The 23580-nt window shown below is 35.9% G+C and overlaps 1 protein-coding gene across 5 annotated transcripts in view; it reads right to left on the bottom strand.

Annotated features, from left to right (window-relative positions):
• The window catches only part of LOC150091709 (fibronectin type-III domain-containing protein 3A-like), a 489490-nt gene that overhangs the window by 344910 nt on the left and 121000 nt on the right, over nucleotides 1-23580 (bottom strand). For all 5 annotated transcript variants that reach the window (XM_090376531.1, XM_090376557.1, XM_090376540.1 and 2 more), the window contains one exon: nucleotides 16355-16562. In XM_090376531.1, coding sequence (XP_090232657.1) covers nucleotides 16355-16562 — 208 coding nt within the window. The remainder of the gene's footprint in view (nucleotides 1-16354; nucleotides 16563-23580) is intronic.

Raw genomic sequence — 23580 nt, forward strand, 5'->3', positions numbered from 1 at the left:
GTTCATTTATCTGCAGATTCTTAATGCATGAAGAATCACTGCTGATAATCAAATCAAGAGTATTACTCCCTCTAGTTGCCTCCCGAACATGCTGATGTAGAAAACAATCATCCAATAAATCCACAAAAGCCCTGCTAGTGTGTGAGTGACCAGCCCCCAAATTCCAGTCAATATCTGGGAAATTAAAATCCCCCATAATAAGACTCTCTCTGATTTACTGGCGCACTCTATTTCTCTGTACAGTTTCTTATTATACTCATCAGAGTCATTAGGCCAATAGCACTCTCCCACTCTCAATTTTGATCTCCCAATGCTTATGTCACACCAAACTGACTCGACACTGCACTGTCCAGCGATGTCCACTGGCTTCACTTCCTTGGATTTTATGTGTTTCTTAACTAATAGCATAACCTCTCCTCCCTTCCTATCCTGTCTATCCTTTCTGTAGACGTTGTACTCCCCAAATTCCAGTTCTGCATCCCTTATATCTGTGTGACACCACGTCTCTGATATCCCAACAATATCTGCCTTTGATGTTTTGAGCAATACCTCAAATTCATCAAATTTATTTACTAAACTCCTAGCATTGGTGTACACGCAAGTATACCTGCACCTGTTTCTATTCTTAGCTACAATGGCTCCCAGCAGTCTCTGAAATATCATGCATCTTGTTTTTTAGGCTTCTGCTCATGCTAATAGAAGCAGTGCAAGAATCTCTTTCACCTCTGCCAGTGGCTGCTGTCAATCTATTGGTCTTTGTCTCCCCCTAAGCTATCAGTTTTCCGATCCACTTAACACTGCCTCCATAACATCAGGAAATATTCTTGCACCCTTTCTATTTAAGTGTATCCCATCCCTGTAGAAGCAATCTCTCCTGTTAACAAGTACAGTCCAGGCTGAAAAAAATTCTACCCCTTGAGCCTTGCACAATCTTTCCAGGGCTGAATTGATCGACAAGGCTCTCATCATATACTCCCTCCTATCGTGTCTGGGCAGAATTGGAGACACTTTCAAATTCAACCCTAATTCTTGGCTTTTGTTCAACAGTGACCTGTACTTGTTAAGTAATTCTGCCGGTCTCCTACTCTTAATATCATTAGTGCCAACGTGTACAACTATATCACCTTTTGTGCCCTTAAAAGATGATATTCGCTCTACAACATCATCAACCTTTGCCCCTGGCAGACATACCCTGGTCCTGTTCCACCTATCCTTTTTACAAAGCATGTTCCCCGTTTCCCTGACAATAGAGTCACCAACAACTACTAGTTCCTTCTGGACCAGCGCATTCTGCCTTGGGGGTTGCCTCTGTGTCACGTGATGCCCAAGTGCAAGTTCTGGCGTTGATGTGGGCAGCTGAGAGCTTGATGGGCCCCTCAATTTAGTTTCTTCGAGGGCATCCACCCTGTACTTCAAGCTCTCATATAGGCCCACAAGAATGCTGAGTTGTTGCCTGATATCGATACACTCCTTGCATCGCGCACACACAAAGACATCCCCCATGGCAGTATCATGTCCCGTACCCGATTGCTCTGCAAACATCAAGCAAACAGTGCATTTTATAAGGCTGTGAGTCAGAGGACAACTGCCCCCCTCAGTTCTGCTCTGAGCCACAGCACTTCCATTAGCTTGAGCCTTTTGCTTTGCTGCTCTGGTCTGAGTCATGATTCTATTAATTTATTAATTAATTATAATTAATTATGTTATGTTATTAATTATGTTAAATATAATTAATTATAGTACGTTTGTAATCTAAGTCGTTATATGTATTTATTTAAAAGTACAATTTAACTGCTAACGAAATTCAACTAACGCTATCTAGTACGGTATATAACTATCGTATGACAAAGGCGGGAAAGTTACGAACGGTAAATCTACAGACACTTAAGTATTAATTAACTTTCAAATCTCGCTGTCTCAATTCAGAATAAACTAACGATTCTTACTAGGTCTATAAGCTACTTACAGAAATAATTCAACATAAAAAATATTCAATCAAGCGGCTAAATATGGCTAAAGAACTTCTCGTTCAGCGGAGTTGCAAACACATGGATACCGTTACCGATACTTTTATGCAATTACAAGGCCGAGTAAAGAATAAATACACCAAATTAATCAGAAAATCACAAAATAATGTTATACTACTAAATTTAAATCAAAAGTTTTAGAAAAACAATCATTTCAAATCAATAAATAAGAAAAATCCACTTAGCGGCTTTGAACACGACCGTCTCCTAGTAGCCTCATCAGCAGACCCGTGCAATATTACTCTCATCTGGAGGTATGCCAAGTTCTCTGATTAACTCTGATTCTCTGATTCTTGACTATTTTTTGGCTAATATAGTCAAGGTGTACTATTACATAGTTAAAAATCATAATGTGTGTTGTGTATAATATCTATAAATTACAAAAGTTCAAAGCTGGTTTGTTTGTTTTGATGGATAATGAACTAGCACTACTTAGTGATGAAACCACAGAAAGGTTTTCCTACTAGTCACATTAATGAAGCCTTTGTATTGACATAAGGCTTTTTGAAGATTTGGGTAGTACAGCATTTTAATGGTTAACTAAACAATTTTCCAGTTAACCTTTAATTAGAAAAGACAAAGTTATTTGTTAGTTAAGAAATAAACTATGGAATTCAGGAAATAACAATTCACTCAAGGTATCGTTAAAAAAATTAATGATAAAAAAGCACAACTGCCAAATTTTGACTTTCTGAAATCTGGAGATTAGGAAATTGTAGGCAGCAGGAAAATGAATGTTTTTGATCAAAACAAGACAAGCAGAAAACGGGTGGTGGTTTGCAAAAAGCGAGAGTTCTTCACAAAAAAAAAAAAAAAAAAAAACTATATATATATACACCTAATTCTGTTTTTGCACGAACTTTTTTTACACGAATTTGGTTTAACACGAATTCAAAATAAATATTTCATTCTCTTTTTACGCGAGTCATTTTGATTTAACACCATTTCTATGAATTTTTTTTTGCCTAAATTCTAAGAAATTTTTTTTTATTTGTGGCATATTAGTATCATTTCTATATTACACGCATCAATAGATTGGATAACAGCTAGTGTTTGCGTTTTGAAACGCGTGCTTTTGCTTACCAATGTTTACGTCTAGGTATCTATGAATCATCAATGTTTTTATTAATTTTGTGCACATCTACGGTATTTGTGCATTGTATCTTCAGCAGACATGTAGTAGTAAGCTCTATTTCAAAGTGAAAGAATCTTTAGTGAAATTTGTGCACATATAAATTTATTAATTTTGCCGATAGTCAATAAATTGTAAGTTTACAAAATTTTCATACCTTTTTTTATTAATTATAACTGAGATATTTTTCGGTAGCCCTTATATAATGTCGAATAATTCGCCTATTACCAAAATGAAAAGGAAAGCGATTTCTTTGGAACTTAAAATTCAAATTTTAGATCGTCTTGCAACTGGACAAGGGGCTACGTCTGTAGGAAGGCATTTTGGTGTACATGAAGCTACCGTAAGAACTATTAAGAAAAATGAAGCTACAATTAGGAAGTCGGTATGTTCTGGAACAAAAGTAAGTGTTAATTCATCATCATATACAAGAGATATTGTCAAGGAAAAAATGGAAAAGGCCCTGGTAATGTGGATAGAAGATCAGTCACAAAAAAGAGTACCAGTAGATGGAAATGCCATCAAGCAAACAGCACTAAGAATTTACAGACAGATTAAAGAAAAGGAGCCAAGCACTTCATCTCAGTTAAACAGAAAGTATGAATTTTCTGCAAGTACAGGTTGGATGACAGGGTTTCTTAAAAGGAATGCTCTTCATAATATAAAAATTAAAGGTGAAACTGCATCTGCAGATGAATCGGCTGCTAAAGTATTCCCGCAGGAACTTGCAAAAATTATTGAAGATGGAGGATACACTCCTGATCAAGTGTGGAATGCAGATGAAACTGGTTTCTTCTGGAAACGAATGCCGAACAGAACGTATGTAGCCAAATCGCAGAAAACTGCTGGTGGTTTTAAGGTAGCTAAGGATCGTGTGACCTTATTATTTTCCTCCAACGCTTCAGGAGATCGTATGTTGAAACCACTGCTGGTAAATCGAGCCCTAAACCCACGTTCAATGAAAGGTGTAGATATCAATAAATTGCCTGTTCACTGGATGGCAAACAAGAAGGCCTGGGTGACCACTACTATTTTTACAGAATGGTTCAATAAATGTTTCGTCCCAGAAGTCAGACGTTATATGAATTTGAAAGGTCTCGAATTTAAAGTTCTTCTGATTCTTGACAATGCACCCGGCCATCCTGTCTTGGAACACCCAAATGTACAAATTTTATTTCTGCCACCTAATACTACATCTTTGATACAACCGCTAGACCAAGGTATAATTGCGACAATTAAAACATATTACGTAAAACGAACATTCCAACACGTTTTGGACAAACTGAATGATGAAACACTAACAGTCATTGATGTGTGGAAGAAATTCTCAATTATGGATTGTATCAATCAAGTTGGATTAGCGTTAACTGAATTAAAACCAGCAACTTTAAATGCGTGTTGGAAAGCGGTTTGGCCACAATGTGTAAAAAGCAAAGATCCCATCATCCCTAATACGACCGAATTTCCCAACATCATTACAATGGCACACAAAATTGGTGGAGAAGGATTCGATGATCTATCGTTTGAAGATATTGATGAATTGTTAACCGACAAAGCCCTAAGCGAAGATGAAATATTAGAGGTTGTCCTTGGGACTCCTTATCCCACAGAACGTAGTGATAATGAAGAAAATGATCCTGTTCTAAATGCAGATTTAATAAAAGAAGGTCTGGAACTGGCTAGAAAATTAGGTAATCATTTTGTCAAACATGACCCTAATGAGGAACGCGCTAGGAAGTTTCAACGCGAACTGAAGTTGTTGACAGCCTCTTACAGAGAATTATATAACGGACTAACCAAAACACGAACACAACGATTAATAACTGAATTCGTTCGTAAAACCGGTGAAACATCAGCACCAGAGGAGATTCGTGCTGATTTTGCTGAAGAGATCACAGAAAGAATTTCATTAATAGAGGAAGAAGACGATGTCCACAACATTTCTAGTGATGGTAGTGATATTCCAGTCGTACGCAAACGTATGCGCCGTTTATTATCAGAAAGTGGAAAATGAATAAAATCTTGTTATATGTAAAACAGATTTTTTTTGTTCATGAAGAATTTTTTTTCATTTCATATGCATACAAATTTATTTTAGTACATTTTAATTACATATTATTACATGTGTATTTTGTTGAAATAAAATAATAAGCTTAAAACGAATATTTTATGTGTTTTTTTTTTAATTATTTTTACTGATTTTTTTAGATCCGGAACCAATCTTCTTTTCTTCCATAAATACAATGTCTTTTTTTACACGTATTTTTCAGGAACGTATCTATCGTGTAAAAACAGAATTAGGTGTATATATATATATATATATATATATATATTAAATATGATTTTTCTGGGTTTTTTTTTAATTTTTTAAAGTCCATACAAAACTAAAAATTAAATTTTATTGGCAAAATATAAATTTTATATTAAAATACAGTCATATGATAGTACTTTTAAATATTATATTACCTACTATTTTTTGGTATGGATTATTATTATTATTACTAACCATATAGTGCAAGGAAGCCTGAGGCTTATGCTGCACCAGCTAAAATAAATTTCTGAGTTACCCTGAGAGAAAAAAAAGAGAGAGAGAGAGAAAGAGTCAGAAAAGTAGAAGGGTATCACCAAGAAGAATGATGATATCCAGCTCAGGACCCTGGATGTACCAAGCCCATACTCACCAGATGTGAGCCCCTGAGGATACTTGTCTGATTGTCTGTTAAACATCAGTTGATTATGACTGCTTCAAGAAAGATATTGCAGAATGTTTTGCACAGGGGCTCACATCTAGTGAGTATGGGCTTGGCACTGAAGTGGATATCATCATTCTTATCTTTCTTGGTGATTTCCTTCTACTTCTGACACTTGTTTTCTTTCTTTCTTTTTCTCTCTCTCTCTCTCTCTCTCTCTCTCTCTCTCTCTCTCTCTCTCGGTAATTCAGTTTTTTTTTTTTTTTTTTTTTGGCTTTTGCAGCATAACCCTCAGGGCTACTTGCACCATATGGCTAATAATAATATCTTTGCAAATGTTTTGTCAAAGTTTTGTTTACAACAATGACACTCTTGCTCAGACTTGTCTTTCAAGGGTAATTCAAAAACTGCACCAGAAATTTAATATCTAACTTCAATTTTTCCTTCACCTGATTGAAAATTCTGACACTCAGCACTGCTATAAGGAATTATTAAATTGCCACGAATAGCTTGGGATAATTTGTTATATTTCATGCTTCCTTGGATCCCCAACCAAGGACCACTGTACATGAATTCTTTTTTTTTTTTTTTTTCATATTGAGAGAAACAGAGCGAGTTCATCCTGGTACCATATCATATTCATTGCACTGAAAATGAAATGCCTACAGAATTAAGTTTGTTATTTTTTTTTTAATTGTTAACTAAACAATTAGAGCAAATAATTCTCAAATAATTCACAGCATGCCCAGCAAGATTAAGAAAAAATTCATAGGATTTTTTTTAATTCTGATTTTAATGCAGTTTTAGCATTTTTTTACAAGAAAAAGGGGAAAGAAAAAAAAGTGCTTCTAAAAACATTTGGAGAACTCCATAGTGCCAACCTTGGTATGATAGCAAGACAGAGAGGGGTTCAAATTAAGTCAAAAAGCTGGACTCTGTACTTACATTGTAAAAACACACTGATGCAACTTCTTTCAAATCATACTATTATAATCTGTCCAACATGTTTTTTACATTTAATTATAATAATATTATTCGAAAGAAGTTAGTCATCAGTATTCTGTGGCTACTCAGTCAACAAAAGTCATCCAAAATTGCCTAAAATATCAGTTAATATGGTCAACAAAGAATATAGCTGACACACAACAATGCGATGGAAATTTGCACCTGAACAATAAATGTCACGAACACAACAACAAATAAATCAAAACCAGTGATGTTACCTAGCAAGAGAGCTTTTATTTTATTTCCTTTTGAGTTATAAACAAGTTAATGCGTACATTTCAAGCACGTTAGCAAATAGTAATAATTCATGATTTATAACAAAAAAAAAGAGCAAAAAGCAATGACTTTTATGCACAAACAGAACATTCTCTTTCTGTGCATCCACCACACTGCCCATTCATTCTTCCATTTAGTGCATGGCAACAAACATAATATCCAGTGCTTCAGCTACGATATAAAGTACAGTGATCCCCGATTTGCATGGGGGTTACGTTCCGCGAAAACACCATGCAATCCAAATCCAAGCAATGCGAAACATAGTTCATATGACATAATGAGGGTTCAGCACCTGTACACACAAAAAAAAAAAAAAAAATATGCAAAAAAAAATTAAATTGAAAAAGTCTTCATTCGGTAAGAAAAAAAAAAAAATTAGAAACATGTCCATAAAATTAATCTTGCTAATATTTTCCTCTAGATTTTCAATCTAAATTCATTGCTTGTTCATCGCTGTTTTCCTGTGATAAACTTGCAATATTATCCAGCACTTTTTGAAAAAAATTAGTTAAAATTGTTTGCTTAGAAGCATGCTGTTTTTCTCTATAAATTTCTTCATAAGGAAATAAAGGTAATAATACAGTTCTGCAAAAATTTAAACTCCTCTCCAAATTAGGATCAGTATCCAGAGCTTCTTGGCTAAGCTGGTTTGCAAGTCTTAAAAACTCAGCTAGTCTCTTCACAGTCAAATTTTTGTGTGCATCTTCTTCGTTTTTATCATTTTTGTTGTCTTCTTCTTCACACTGCAAAAAAATATGGTCCACTGATAATTGTTCTCTATGAGATTCAAGGACTTCTGTGATATCTGCTGGTTCCAGTTCTTCAAATCCCTCTCCAAACTAATCATTTTGCCAATTCTCACAATCTCAACTTCCTCCAGCATTTTGACCATGGCTTCTTTAGTGCAGCTTCGTGGCCACAACTTTTTCCACACTGCATTCATTGTTGAGTTCTTAACTTCAACCCCATGCAAATTCAATATATTTTACAGCATCAAGAATGTTATAATTCCGCCAATAATCTCGAATTGAAAGACTGCCTATTCCATCAGTAGCTTCTACCAATTGTAAAAAAAGATCTTCTTAGATAATAAAGTTTAAAGGATGCTATAACACCTTAGTCCATTGGCTGAATTAACAAACTTGTATTCACTGGAAGAAAGGTAACTTTCATATTTGGATGCAGATCAGACAAACGTGCAGGATGACTGGGCGCATTGTCAAGAATGAGCAAGATTTTGAATGCTATGTTCTTCTTCAGGCAATATCTTTTTGTTTTGACGCAAAAGCAATTTAAAAACCAATCCTCAAAGATTTTAGGCAAGGAGCTTTTTGATATTCCTTTAAAAGCACGAGAATTTTTTGACATATAAATTAGCAGCGATTTACACTTAAAGTAGCTCTCTGCATTGCCACATAACAAAAGTGTTAACCTATCTTTTGCAGCTTTGAAAGCTGGGGCAATTTTCTCTTCTTTTGAAATGAATGTTCGGCTTGGCATACGCTTCCAAAATAAGTCGGTCTCATCAGCATTAAACACTTGACTTGCTAGATAGTCCTCAGTCGCAATAACATCCTTAAACGTTTTTGAATACAAAGAAGAAGCTTCCGTATTTGCACTGGCTGCTTCACCTGTTAATTTTAGATTGTGAAGACGACGTTTTTAAAATTTTCAAACCAACCCTTACTTGGTCTGAAAGACGTATGCATTGGATGGACCGGCTGCTTCTTCTTGTAAGTGATTAAAAATTTGCAGAGCTTTGGCACAAATAATATCTGAACTAAGAGGTATTCTCTTTTGATCCAGAAAGAAAGTAATTTTTCAGTTTTTGCTATTAACAGATTTCTCACATTTGTAGTGCTTTTTGCAGACAATAATGTGGAACAGATAACTGAACTTTTAATTTTCTCAGCATTTTCCCTAATTCGTCTAATGCTAAATTCATTTATGCTGTATTTCTTGGCCAATGTCACAACCTTTTCGCCATTTTCTAACTCCTTAACAATTTTTAATTTTTCCACTAAATATAAAATTTTTTTTGTTGTAGCTTTCTTCATTTTAGGCACTAATTAAACACACACTTTATATAGACAAGAAATATTAAACCAGCAAAAGCAATGCTTACTGATTAAAACACTTTATGTTGCGCAAACCAGAAAAATATTCTGTCTGAACAGCTAACGTAGGATAACTGATGAAGCGGGTTCCCAAATGAGGAAGTTGTTTCAAAAATAACCGGACAAACACACCACCGTTTATTGCTGTGTTTGGTTATAAGAATCAGTTTTGAACACCTTTGTGATATTTTTCTAAAGCAAATTTCTGGAAGTCACAACCATAAAACAATAAAAACAATTTGCACTTTCTGGTTTATTGGGCTTTTCTGTTAAGTGCAATCTAATTATAAAAGGATAGTAAACTCAATCTTATTGCATTTACAATAATAACGATAGCTGGAATTCTGTGGGATTCTACATTATTATGGTGAAATGTATTTCCCCTTCAATGAAATATTTAATCATGTAAAAAATCAATAAATTTTTAAAATCTGCTCTTCATTACTATTTTTGAACAAAAATTGCACGGGTAGCGAAATTCACCGTGCAATCTAAAATCTTGGTAGTAAGCACCTTGACCAAACAATAGTGAAACCATGCAATAAAAAAAATTGAGGGATGACTGTATAGGGATAACCTATTTGATATGTATGAAAAAAATAAATAATTTCCAGCATTATATTGGTCTGATTTTAATGAAATTTGGGAAGGCTCAACAAATCATTCTAAAAGAGCAAAACATTTCATGAAAATCCATTTACTGGGTGCTTAGTTATTACATGCGATGAACAAGCAGATAATAACTGCCAGATTTCTATTGGTCTGATTTTAATGAAATTTGTGGTGGCTCAACAAAATCTTTCTAAAATGCACAAATATAAAATTTCATCAAATTCCATCAACTGGGAGTCTAGCCATTACATACAGATGGGTAGTTGTACCGACATGGTGAAGACAACAGGTGTATTATGCATGCAAGCTATGCACTTAAAAAATAAAAGTCCTGACTTGCATGATATACCAGAGATCAGGGACAATGTTCATTCTCCAAAGTACTTAATAATCCTAGACTGAAAACAGGTAATTTCACTACAGATTCCAACCACAAACTTTGTTTAATTCATAATTTAAGCTGTAAATTCTATCTCTCACTACTCAAAATGACATCACACTAAAGTGTAACAGAAGATATTATGATAATAGAAGCAGATATAGGAAACTAATGCTCAAACTCTACTGTGATTAATTAAAATCGGAAAATAGCTACAACATGGGCACGAGGGACAAAACTAGTGTCCCCAAGCTAAGGGGCATCACACAAATAGTCCAAAAAAGTATAAAATATTTCTGAAAAAAATATCGAAAACAAATTCAAGACAGTTGCAGTTTGCCATGGTTTAGCTCTATCTTAGTCTCACTAGAAACGATTTGAATATTAAAAGTACTATGTGCAAAATGCAGTTCTCACAACAGCTTTTAGTCAGATGAAAGCTAAAGCACACACTAATGCAAGTTTTTCTTTGATTAATAAATATCAACTCTTCAGTTTATTGCTTTCTTGGACAATAAACTGAGGAGTGATGAATTATAAACTGGAAGCTTTATCTGTGAATAACATCACTGTGGATATATGGGAGTAGCTGAGGAAATCCAGTATAACAATTGTCTATGATTTTTTTTTTTTTTAATTTTCATATAGGGGCTAGGAGGCCAGATTACCATAAACTCACCAAAAACATGTGCTATCTTATTTTGGAAGATGTCTGTTGTTGGCTTCACTGTGATGGAAATGAATAACAGTAATAAAACCACACCAAATTATGTTAAGACACAGGGTATCTTAACATAATTTAGCTATCATTTTGATTGGCTACTACACCCCTGCTTCTAAAGCTACTCAAGTAAGACTATGTGCATTTGTAATTAGGAAGGTAGAGTAACAGCAACTAATCTTGAACTGGTGGTGTAGAAATTTCACTTAGGTCTGTGTCTGATACACATCTCAGTGAAACTGCTAAGTTTGTCATGTTTTGCGCATTCAGCTGTGACTGGTGACCTGCGAGTGATGTGTGAAATTGCGAGGACAAAATGAATATATTAGATTGGTATATGTGAAGTAAATATATTTGAGTGGGAATCAAAAGTTGCAAAAAAAGTTGCAACAGTTAAATTAGCAAGAACATCATGGATGCAAAGTAGCATTGAATAACATATTGTTACTTTTAAACATATGGAAACTGTATTTTTAAATAAAATATAAAATGTGAAATGCTGATGAAAATTTTATTGTAAGGCACATTATCTTTAAGCAGACATAACACACATTACACCACTGGTGAGTAAAAAAACTAGCCAAAGATGGAATGCTAGGTAGACCTACAGTGCACACCAACAATGATAGCAATATTATAACTTCATTTTCTATTTCTCCAATACAAACTGACAGAGTAAAAATAATACTGGACAAACACTAAAATTTACACAAAGTATCTCCAATAGATATAGTATATAGTTTTGAAAGTCACTTTATACATGGGCATGCTCACTTGTGAGTAGTAATGCTATCTTATGCTATTTGTGTGATAAGCTAGCAATTATAGATAGCAATTATACTATCTTACCACACCATTTTTTTTTTGTTTGTTTGTTTGTTTGTTTGTTTTAGATTACTATTCTAATAGTAGATCTTCATAAACTAAAGATTAATAACAGATCAGTTTAGCACTCTCAATAACTTAATCTTTTTATAATGTCCAATTTCATTTCTAATGTGAAACTTTTCAAATAGATTTTCATCCTTATTTTAGAAACATGGTGAACCTTTAAGGCAATTTTATATTAAAAGTGTCCTTTATCTGAAATACAGTACTACACTATAAAAAAAACATTCACCCAGATACAATTCATATGAGCATTAAGCCATGATCATGGCTGAGTCTGTTAGATTATAAGTACTAAAAGTAAGAACTAAAAATTCTACTCACACTCTATGCGAGATTCTCAAGTGGGCTGCATAACTTGAAATGCTGAATAGAAACGTTACTGCAGAGTCAATGCAGAAATGTTCCATTCAGTGCTTCAACACCAAAAAATGTAGAAATGGAAAATTTAAAAAGTCTAGTCTACAAGTTTTTAAGCTCTTTTAAAAGGATGACAATAAAGTAAATGAAAAAATACAGAGTAACCCAGAATGAATGTTTTGAATATTTAGAAGTAGCATCCTGTGAGTGAAACATTCTTACTGGGCCCCACTTAGCAGGTAATATGCAAGTAACTGCATTGCAATTTCTTTACGCTTTGTTCATTTGACAACAAATGTAGTATGCATCAGTCAACAACCTTTCATTTTTCTTAATGCCTCAGTTAATATTCAGTGAACAAATGATTTCTATATTCTGGATTCGTTAGCTATTTCCTCATATGCCTGTCTTCCTCCAAAATGATGATGACTGCAATGTACTATCTTTAGATTTTTTCCTTGGTCTGCCTGAACATTGCTTGTCTTCAACACTGGTCTGAGCTTTACAAAACCTTGGAGACCAAAGAGAAATCATGCTACAATCTACTGTTGTCTCACCACATATTTTCTGCAACGATTCATAAATTTCCATCAGTGTTTGACCATGTAAAGTTTTTGTTTTGATAAAAGAACTTTGATATGAAACTGTAATCTGACCTGAAACAATATCACCATCTATTTTTAAAAGACTAAATAAACATTTAATGCAGGAACCTATTTCAAGCACACTAATACTGAGATCAAATTATTATCCTAATAAATGTAAGTCTCCACAAGCATATGGAGAAAGGAGCAAGTGCACAGTGCGCCTTAATTTTGGGATAATCCTCGTACCTGGACACCTTATCTGGCTACATGGGCCTATGATGACATCCCTTTTCCCCCAAAAGTGATAGAACCTTCCAGGATGACATGCCATATCAATTGATTCAACTGAACCAAAAAAGTTCTTGAATTGTTTGAAGAGCATGACAGTAAACTCCAATACATGTGCTGGTCCTCATAGTCTCCATACTTCAATCCTATTGAGCACAGTAAGGACATCATAGAGAGAAGAATCAGGCAGCTGAAACACTCTCCTAGTTTGATCTCTCATTTGCACAATGTTAGAGAAATGGTCTTAAATCCTTTTGGACAGGGTTCATTTCATTGGTTCAATTCCATGACATATAGCAGCAGCATATATCAAAGCTCCATGAAGCTTGATGCATTATTAGTTGTTATTCTCCACTTTTTGTCTAGGCACTGTGTGCATATGTAATTATGGCTGTTTCAAATTTAATACCAAATATAAGTAATTTAATATAAAAGTGACACACTACTGGCACTTTGATTATTATTAAATTTATTGACTTTCTTACTGATAGTACTATTTTTACAATAAATTACACTAAATTTTCCAAAATTAATTTTGTTTTTACGAAAAAACAGAGCAGCAAATAAGTACTTGCATGACAGAAACTTCAAACCATACTTCCAGCCATTTATTTCAAGATGAAGTTGTAAGCATGTATGCTGCAATCCTATTGCAGCATATTCGAGTATAATTAAAATTAGGATACTATCTGTTGGATCAGCGGCCTCCTTTAAACCACGTTACAGCAAAATTAGCCCCTCCCTAATGTTTCAAGTATGTTTAAAATATTTTTGATTATTGTCATTTGTGTACTGCTACTCTAACATAAGCTGGGTGCTGTTATTCTGAGCTTTCGTATTAGGGGCCTATCTAATGCTATGAGTAACACAGAAACAGATAACTGTTTCTACTAATTACTTATTATTTATGCTGTATGTATACATTGGTCCTATCAACATAGTTGCAGTGTTTCCAGATTTGGCTATCAATGTGTAAAAAGAGTAATCAGTTTTTAATTGGTTTTATATTTTTTGTTTGATTATTCTAGTTTTGGGTTATTTAGTATACATAGATTCATGTATTTACATATGTTTTTTTTTTTTTCATATTATAGTAGTATTACCATTTATCACTGACTATAAATAACAACACTATTTTAAATATATATTTTGATTAATAGAAAAGGCATACATAAAGAAAAAAAAAAAAAACTGTTCGATATGGCTGCCATTTTGGTTTTCAGAGAATTGTAGTCTCTTAGGCACAGAATATAGTAAGAGAAATGGTGGAGGCTGCCACCTGTTATATGTGATATCAATCACATATTGCCAGAATATAACAAAATTAAAATGCACAAATTAAGAATCTGTCAGCAGAATGGCAAAGCAAGTAAGAAGCAACATCATATTTCCCACTAATTGAAACTAAAAAATTACATCTACATACAGCATACAGAGTAAATGTTTTTTACCTTTTTCCATATTTCAGCAAAATGGAGCTCAATGGTAATTTAATTTATTTTGCTTCATATTATTGTTGTAGTAAGTTTCTAGTTACTTTTTTTATAGTGATATTTCCATGGGGGGGGGGACTGCTAAATTTGTTGCAAGTGACTGTTAAGCTCTAAACAATTTTACGAATGTATTCTCACTATAACAGTGCCCTTATTCTATATTTATTTTTCCCCCTGCTCTTGTGTTACTATAGTAAATATTGTTTTTCTTTGTATTTCTTTCTTACTTGGCATGTCCATTCTGCTGGCTGAAGTATTCTTGATTTATACATTTCATTATATATATTTCTACCTATCTTTGTTTTAAGAGAATTTAAGAAAATAAAAAATGAATACTACATACAGGGTGTCCCATAAGCCTGCTTATGCAGGAATAGTCAGTAACTGAAACTTAACAAACACCAAAAAGTAAAAGAGGAAAATGTTGTTACAAATTGGTTTTCCAAACTGACATGATGCAATTTTTTTTTTACTTGGGAAAGGCCTTAATTATGGCACTACCCACTTAGGGTAGTGCCATAATTAAGGTGTCAGCAATGTTGATGTCACTCCAGCATGACAGCAACAGAGGAAGAGCCTACAGAGCAGGGAGACGGGAAAGATAAAAAAAAAGTGAATGAAATCATGTTTTATCAAACTCGCAAAGAAACAATGTTTCAGGTGTGGTCTAAATGTCTCATTTTAGAATGGAAACCTGTAATTTGCAACAACTGTTCCCTCTCACTTCAGTAATTTGTTAAATAACAGATTTCTCTGTTTTATTTTTTATTTTTTTCCCTAAGCAGACTTATGGAACACCTTGCACATATATGATCTTTATTACTAAACCTTACAACATTTCTTCATAATTATACCTCTTCTATTGCTTGACTTTTTTTTTATTTAGTAAATTCAAAACCTGAAATCATTTTTATGATGTATGATACATAATATATAATAAATTACACAATAAAAGGTGCCAACAATGATGCCAGCAACATTATATAGGATAGTTTAATTTCATTTTTGAAATGAAAAACAGAAAACTTTTGTTGTTTCATTGTTATCTGAATGCCACCTAAAATTTTAAAAGCATTTTCTGAAAGGTTGTTTCAGAAGTTATCTAAGGTCCCCTGTTTAACAGAGCTACAAATCAGAACTTTGCTGCAGTACCTCATTAAATTAGCCATGCCTATGGTTAACATCCAAAGAAAATAATTATATAACTAAAATTAAAATTCTTGAATAGATATCTGTAATGCTAGTTATTTTATTTTTTTTTTTTTTTGGAGCATTAGCGACTAAGGCCATATTGCTCCAGGATATGCGGTGGTCATTCCTTGACCTTTCCGCATCCTCTGTATTTGGTAATGCTAGTTATGTAACACTAAACTGTTAAAAGGAAAATTAATTAATTATTTTTTCTATTAACTGAGTTCATTATTATAATACTATTTAGCACATGGTTAATAAAGCAGACTGCATGAATCAACATGTTAAATGAATTATGTTATAAAACAATTCATTAAAATCCTACTAACTAGAATTCAATGAATGAATTCAGTTTAAATTTGTTTCTAGATTATTCTTTTTTTTTTTTATTTATTATTTTTCTTTATTTATTTCTAAATTACTATATTAACAAAATGAACTAACAGAAGTCACTAATAAAGAAATAATTTTAATATTTTCAAATGCATTGAAATATACATACATTACAGAAAACTCCTGTATCTACTAAGCTCTGTATATGTTGCTAAATCAAGTTTAAAGAGCAAAAAGTTTTAAAAAATTACTTACCTTGGTGTGATCCATGGCTGTTGCATTGAAGTGGTTGTGATGGTCCACGACCATGTACATTTGGGGATGTTAACCCTGACTGCATATGGACATGAGTGTTGTGGGGATGAAACTGTGGGTGTGAAGGATGAGAATACGGTGAATGATGATACACAAAGAAAGGAGAGGGCCCTGTTGTAGGAGTAGTATTTGTTGCAGGACCTGGATTCTATAAAAGAAAGTGAACACTGATAAAATTTAGCCTTCCTATCTTCTATTATTACAAATAAAATATTAAAGGTATGCATGACACATATGTACTGCTTAGAACAATACTGCAATAAAAGTCCAATTCCAAAACTGAAATTACCTTATTAGTATATATAGTTTATTAGTATATACAGCATATGATGCAATAAAGTACTGTAGGCTTACACCAGCAAAAAAAAAAAAAAAAAAAACCCTTCCACATCAATTGTCTATCTGCTCTAATAATTTGTCTAGTTCTTCCTTGATTTTTATTCAAACTACTCACTTCCACAGGAACAGATGGCATTTTCTACCAACAATCGACCACCTGCTGGCTGAAGGCAAATCTCCACACATCTATCTTGCAACCAATTTACCAATTTGGATTTATGCCCCCTCATACAGTCTGAGCAAGAGGAAGAATGCCATCAGCATTGGGCTTGCTAAATCAATTCTATGCCTTAAACACCTCAGTCAGCTCACCTTGCAGGTGCTTAGTCTGCAGATGCCGCATACTCGTTACTCTTTTGTTCCCCCTTACTAATCTCGTTGCCCATCTGTACCCATTACAACCAATACACATTCTTCCCAAAATGTGACCTCCAGACCTATATGCAGCCTAACCATTTCCTTATGCAACAGGATAATCACCTCCTTATCCTTGATAGAAAAGTTCCAGTATATATTGTTGACATTTCACTTATTATTATTACTTATTATAATTAGCCATATGGTGCAAGGAAGCCTGAGGCTTTTGCTGCACCAGCCAAAAAAAAAAAAAAAAAAAATTTCTGAGTTTCCCCAGAGCGAGCGAGAGAGAGAGAGATAGAAGGGAATCACCAAGACAAGATGATGAGAGAGAAGATGATGAAAATGATCTCTACTATTAACACAGTCATTGTTGAGGAGAGACTGTTTTTACAGGGTTGGGATATATTTAAATCGAAGGGGGTGTAAGAGTATTTACTGATACTGTCGACGCAGTGTTAGGTGAATTGGAAACTGAAAACTTGGGCAGACACAGACTAACAGAAAGTGATTCTTGCACTGCTTCTATTGGAACATGCAGCAGCCTGGAAACCAAGATGTTAGGGATTTCAAGCCCTCATGTGGGTCATCATGGAACAAGTAAATAAATGGGCTGTATTAATAGTAAGAATATGTTTGTTTGTTTGTTTTTTTGTGGATTTTTTTGGCGCATGGGCGTCTATGGCCATAGTGCGCCATGCATAGGTTAGTATTTATGGTATTTCTTCATGGATCGAGAGTCAGGAAACTGATTTTTGACTAGCTAAAGGAGGTGATATACATTATTATTATTAGCCATAAGGTGCAAGGAAGCCTGAGGCTTATGCTGCACCAGCCAAAAAAAAAAATCCTGTGTTACCGAGAGAGAGAGAGAGAGAAGTAGAAGGGAATCACCAAGAAAGCAAGAAAGAGAAGAATGATGATATCCAGCTCAGGACCCTGGGTTTGCCAAGCCCATACTCACTAGATGTGAGCCATTGATCGCTTTGAGAAAGGTAAAAATTTTTAAGAGATTTGTTTTATTGCCCAAAAGTGAAATAAGCATTAGTGGGTCTTCAGTTGTGGCTGGAGTGAAGAGATTCTGGCGTTCTATTGCAAATTTTGTGCATTCAACAAGGATATGCTTCACTGAAAGCACTGTAAAACAGTGCTTTCAGTGAAGCATATCCTTCACCCCCAGATCACACTGGGGGTGAATCTCCCCTCTTAAAAGATAACCATGAGTAATATTAGTGTGACCTATTCGCAGATGAGCTAGTATTACCTCCTGTTGTCGAATTGGACTGACACTTGATGGCCACTGCTCAAAATTTGGCTTGATACTTTGAAGCTTATTTTCAAGTTGGTTTTGCCATGTTGATCGCCACTGGTACATGCATTTTTCCTGTATTATTCGTCTATAATCTTGATGTGGAACTCTCCACTGTACATCGGGTGGTAAGTTGGCCGCTTTTGCGGCATTGTCCGCTAATTCATTTCCTGGAATTTCCATATGTCCTGGGACCCAACAGAAGAGTATGGTTCTTCCAAGCTCAGATAAGGTATATAAAGAGTTTGTTATTTCTTTTACGACTGGGTGGGTGATGTTCACGGTGTTTTCCAGGGCTTGAAGTGCACTTAGAGAATTAGAGAAAATTATACTGTTTTCAATATTGGAGGACTCGATATGCTTCAGTGCAACCTGGATTGCAATTAGTTCGGCAGAAAATATACTGAACTCAGTTGGTAGGCCAATGTTATGTTGGGAAATACTGCGGCAATTCCAACGTGGGCGTCATTCTTTGATCCATCTGTATGAACTACAACAAAGTTTGGAAACTGCTCCACCACTGCAAGGTACAAGTGCAAGAAATTTTCTTTATGTAGTGCAGATTTATCCCATTTATGAAGGTATTTACCACATGAAGGTGGAGTAATGCTCCACAGAGCAATGAGTAGTGGAGGGGTATTTGCGATATTATCAAAACTCAGATTAAGTTCTTCTAGAAGATGTCTTATTCTTATACCTAACGGTCGGTTAGCAGTAAGGCAGTTAGGGTATAACCTGCTGTGTTGGGGGGTGAAAAGTAATTCCTAATTTGGGTGTTCAGGCATAGATCTAATTTTATATGCATAGCGTAATATAAGTTGTTGCCTTCTGATAGAGAGAGGGGGTCGTAAGCTTCGGCGTATAGACTATGTACTGGAGACGTGCGATATGCTCCTAGAGCAATACGTATTGCACTATGATGGAGAGGATCAAGCCAGCGAAGGACACTAGGTCTTGCTGAGCTATACACTGGTGCCCCATAGTCCAGTTTTGCTCTTATCAAAGATCTGTATAGCCATAATAAGGTAAGGCGATCAGCTCCCCACTTTGTTGCTGAGAGAACCCGGATGATATTTAAGTTTTGTTGGCAGGATGTTCTTAGTCTTTTAATATGTTCCAGGAAGGTAAGTTTATAATCTAAGGTGATTCCTAAGAATCGTATGCTAGGTTGAACTGCTATTGGTTGTCCATTCAGTTGTAGTTCCGGATGTGGGTGCAGTTTACGTTGTCGGCAAAAATGAATGCACGTTTTTTGAGAACAAAGCTGAAAACCATTGGTTTGTGCCCATGTACTGATCTTATTTATTGCCCCTGTCTCTCAATCGTATTCATGTTTTTCGCATGGCAAGAAATACTAAGGTCATCTACGAACAGTGTCTTATCGATAGTGTTTGGAAGATGTTCAGCAATGGTGTTTATCGCAATTATAAAGAGTATAGCACTGAGTACAGAGCCCTGGGGAACTCCTCCTTCTTGAAAAAATAGTTCGGATAGCGAAATTTTAAATCGAACCCGGAAAAGAATGCATTCCAAATGGAATTCTCTAGTCTTACTAGTATATCTAGTGTTGATCTGTTTTGTCGAATGCCGAATTGTGCAGAATGTAAGAGATTGAAATTTTCAAGGTACCATATCAGTCGACGGTTCACCATCTTTTCGAGAAATTTTGGCAACTGGTCAAGGCAATGGGTCTATAGCTAGTAGGGTTTGTCGGGTCTTTTCCTGGTTTAAGGAAGGCAAGGACCGTAGCATGGTGCCATTGTTTAGGGAATGTGTCTTCCAGGTAGAGCCTATTGAACAGATCAAGAAGTGGCTGCAGTGATTCAGCACTTAGTTCCTGTATCATCGAATAATGGATATTATCTGGTCTTACAGCGCTACGCCTAGATGTTGACAAGGCTCTATGTAGTTCGTGGATAGTGAATGGTAAGTTATATTGTTCTTCTGCTTTTGCTTTTGAAGAAAAGTTTAACTTTTGTTTTTCTGAATTTGCTTTGAATCTTCTGAAGGCTGGTATGTAACTTTCTGTTGCTGATGTTTTGGCAAACGTTTCCCCTAGTATATTGGCAATTTGGGTAGGGTCAGCAATGTTCTGCCCTCTCCATTCCATGATAGGCTGAGGTGTTGTTTGATATTTACCACTCATTTTCCTGATTGTTTTCCAAATTTTATGTGTGGGAGTTGCTTGATTTATGGTTGAAGTGAAGCATTAGCATTAGTAGAGGCATTTGATGCAAGAAAGCAAGCTTATGCAGCATCAGCCAAAAAATAAAAAAAAATAAAAAAAACCCACTTCCACTTCACCCCTCTGTTCGTTCAAAATACCTGTCCAGCTGAGCCTTAAACTTATTTAGGCTATCAACCTCCACTACAAGGGATGGAAGTCTATTCCAACCACCCGCTGGCTAAAGGCAAATTTCCGCACGTCTAGCCTACATCTGTCTTACCGCAATTTGAATTTATGCCCTCTCAGGTGATTTTTCTGAGCTAGAGGAAGAATCCCATCAGCATTGAGCATGCTCAAACCATTCAAGGCTTTATACACCTCTATCAGATCACCTCGCTGGTGCTTAGTCTCCAGACACTGTAATTTGCAAAACTTAAAACTTTCTTCGTAAGAGCACCCCTTTGTTCCATTCACTAATCTTGTTGCCCTTCTCTGTACTCGTTCCAGCAGCTCTACATCCTTCTTGAAATGAGGCCTCCAGACCTGCAAACAGTACTCTAGGTGTGGCCTGACCATTGCTTTATACAAGGGAATAATCACTTCCTTATCCCTGCTGGAAAAATTCCTGTATATCATTGACAATACTCCATGAGCTACTCTTGCCGCCCGTCTGCACTGCTCAGAGAACTTCATATCTGCCTGCACAACCACCCCCAAGTCCCTTTCATTCTCTACCACTGTCGGTGTAGTACCACAGAGTTGATACGTTGCTCTGGGATTGCTGTTTCCCATGTACTATGAAAGTTTTGCAATATTACGCAACAATGAATCACAGGAAGCTGCTTGTTGCTGCATGTTGAGACATGTTCATACGTGCATAGTGGCTGCCGCGCCAAGTCGATGGGCTCAGTTATTCATTAGTAGTGAGAGTGTAAAGTGCTTGCGATGGCATCGTGGTCACGAAATGAGATAAGGACAGTTTTGCGGTATAATTTCGTGCGTGGTTTAACCATAGACCAGTGCTTAGAAGAAATGACTCTTGCACTAGATGATGATTGTCCACATCGTACAACGATATTCAGGTGGTATAGAGAATTCCAAAGGGGAAATTTCACTCTGGAGGATTCTGAGAGGCCGGGAAGGCCACGAACATCAGTTACGGAGGAAAACGTTACTGCTGTGAGGAAAATGCTTGACAAAAACAGGCGAGTGACCTACCAACAGATAGAGGATACTTTGGGCCTAAATGCATCAGCAATTCGTTCGATTCTGCAAGATCATTTGCACGTGAAGAAACTTTGTTCTCTCTGGGTGCCGCATCAACTGACTGAAGAGCAGATGACACGACGTGTGACTTGGTGCCGGGAGATGTTAAAAAAGTTTGATAAGGGACAATCTCGGTATGTGAACAACATCGTGACAGGTGACGAGACTTGGCTGTACTATTACGATCTGCCGACCAAGGCTCAAAACAAAGTTTGGGTCTTTGATGATGACGACACACCCGTAATTGTCAGAAAATCCCGATCTGTAAAGAAGAAAATGGTAGCTGTATTTTTCAAATCGAGTGGAATTGTGAAACGTGTCGTTTTGGACACGCAGAAGACAGTCACAGCTAAGTGGTATACTGAACAATGCCTGCCTAAAGTCATTGGATCTATGAAGAACCTGTGGCCAAAGTCAAGAATGGACACCTGGTACCTCCATCACAAAAATGCTCCAGCTCACCGCGCCAAAGCCTGCACCGAATATTTGACCACGACAGGACTGAAACTTCTCGAGCACCCTCCCTACAGTCCAGACCTTGCTCCCTGCGACTTTGCACTGTTCACGCATGTGAAAATGAAGCTAAAAGGGAGGCGGTTTTCCAGTGATGAGGACCTTCTACGGGCTTGGGACAACGAGTGTGCTTTACTCCCTAGTGAAACTTAGCAGAACTGGTTTAAACATTGGTTTCGGAGGATGGAGAGGTGTATTGAATGTAGAGGAAATTACTTAGAAAAAATTAAATAAACAAAGCTGTATTGCAAAACTTTCCTAGTACCCTTTGTAGTTGTTAGTTACTCTATTGTCAGGGAAACGGGAAACATGCTTTGTAAAAAGGATAGGTGGAACAGGACCAGGGTAAGTCTGCCAGGGGCAAAGGTTGATGATGTTGTAGAGTGGATATCATCTTTTAAGGGCACAAAAGGTGATATAGTTGTACATGTTGGCACTAATGATATTAAGAGGAGACCGGTGGAATTACTTAACAAGTACAGGTCACTGTTGAAAAAAACCCGTAAATTAGGGTTGATTTGAAAGTGTCTGCAATTCTATGCAGACACGATAGGCGGGAGTATATGATGAGAGCCTTGTTGATCAATTCGGCCCTGGAAAGATTGTGCAAGGCTCAAGGGGTAGAATTTTTTTCAGCCTGGACTGTACTTGTTAACAGGAGAGATTGCTTCTACAGGGATGGGATACACTTAAATAGAAAGGGCGCAAGAATATTTGCTGATGCTACCGAGGCAGTGTTAGGTGGGTCGGAAAACTGCTAGCATGGGGGGAGACAAAGACGAATAGATTAACAGTAGCCACTGGCAGAGGTGAAAGAGATTCTTGCACTGCTTCTATTGTTATGAGCAGAAGCCTGAAAAACAAAATGCAGGATATTTCAGAGACTGCCGGGAGTCATTGTGGTACAAGTAAACACATGGGTTGTGTTAGGGTAGCTAAGAATAGAAATAGGTGCATGTATACTTGCGTGTACACCAATGCTAGGAATTTAGTATATAAATTTGATGAATTTGAGGTATTGCTCAAAACATCAAAGGCAGATATTGTTGGGATATCAGAGACGTGGTGTCACACAGATATAAGGAATGCAGAACTGGAATTTGGGGAGTACAACGTCTACAGAAAGGATAGACTGGATAGGAAGGGAGGAGGAGTTATGCTATTAGTTAAGAAACACATAAAATCCAAGGAAGTGAAGCCAGTGGACATCGCTGG

This window comes from Mastigoproctus giganteus, chromosome 1, assembly GCF_048544385.1.
Source record: "Mastigoproctus giganteus isolate SK-2022 chromosome 1, ASM4854438v1, whole genome shotgun sequence".
NCBI classification, from domain to species: domain Eukaryota; kingdom Metazoa; phylum Arthropoda; class Arachnida; order Uropygi; family Thelyphonidae; genus Mastigoproctus; species Mastigoproctus giganteus.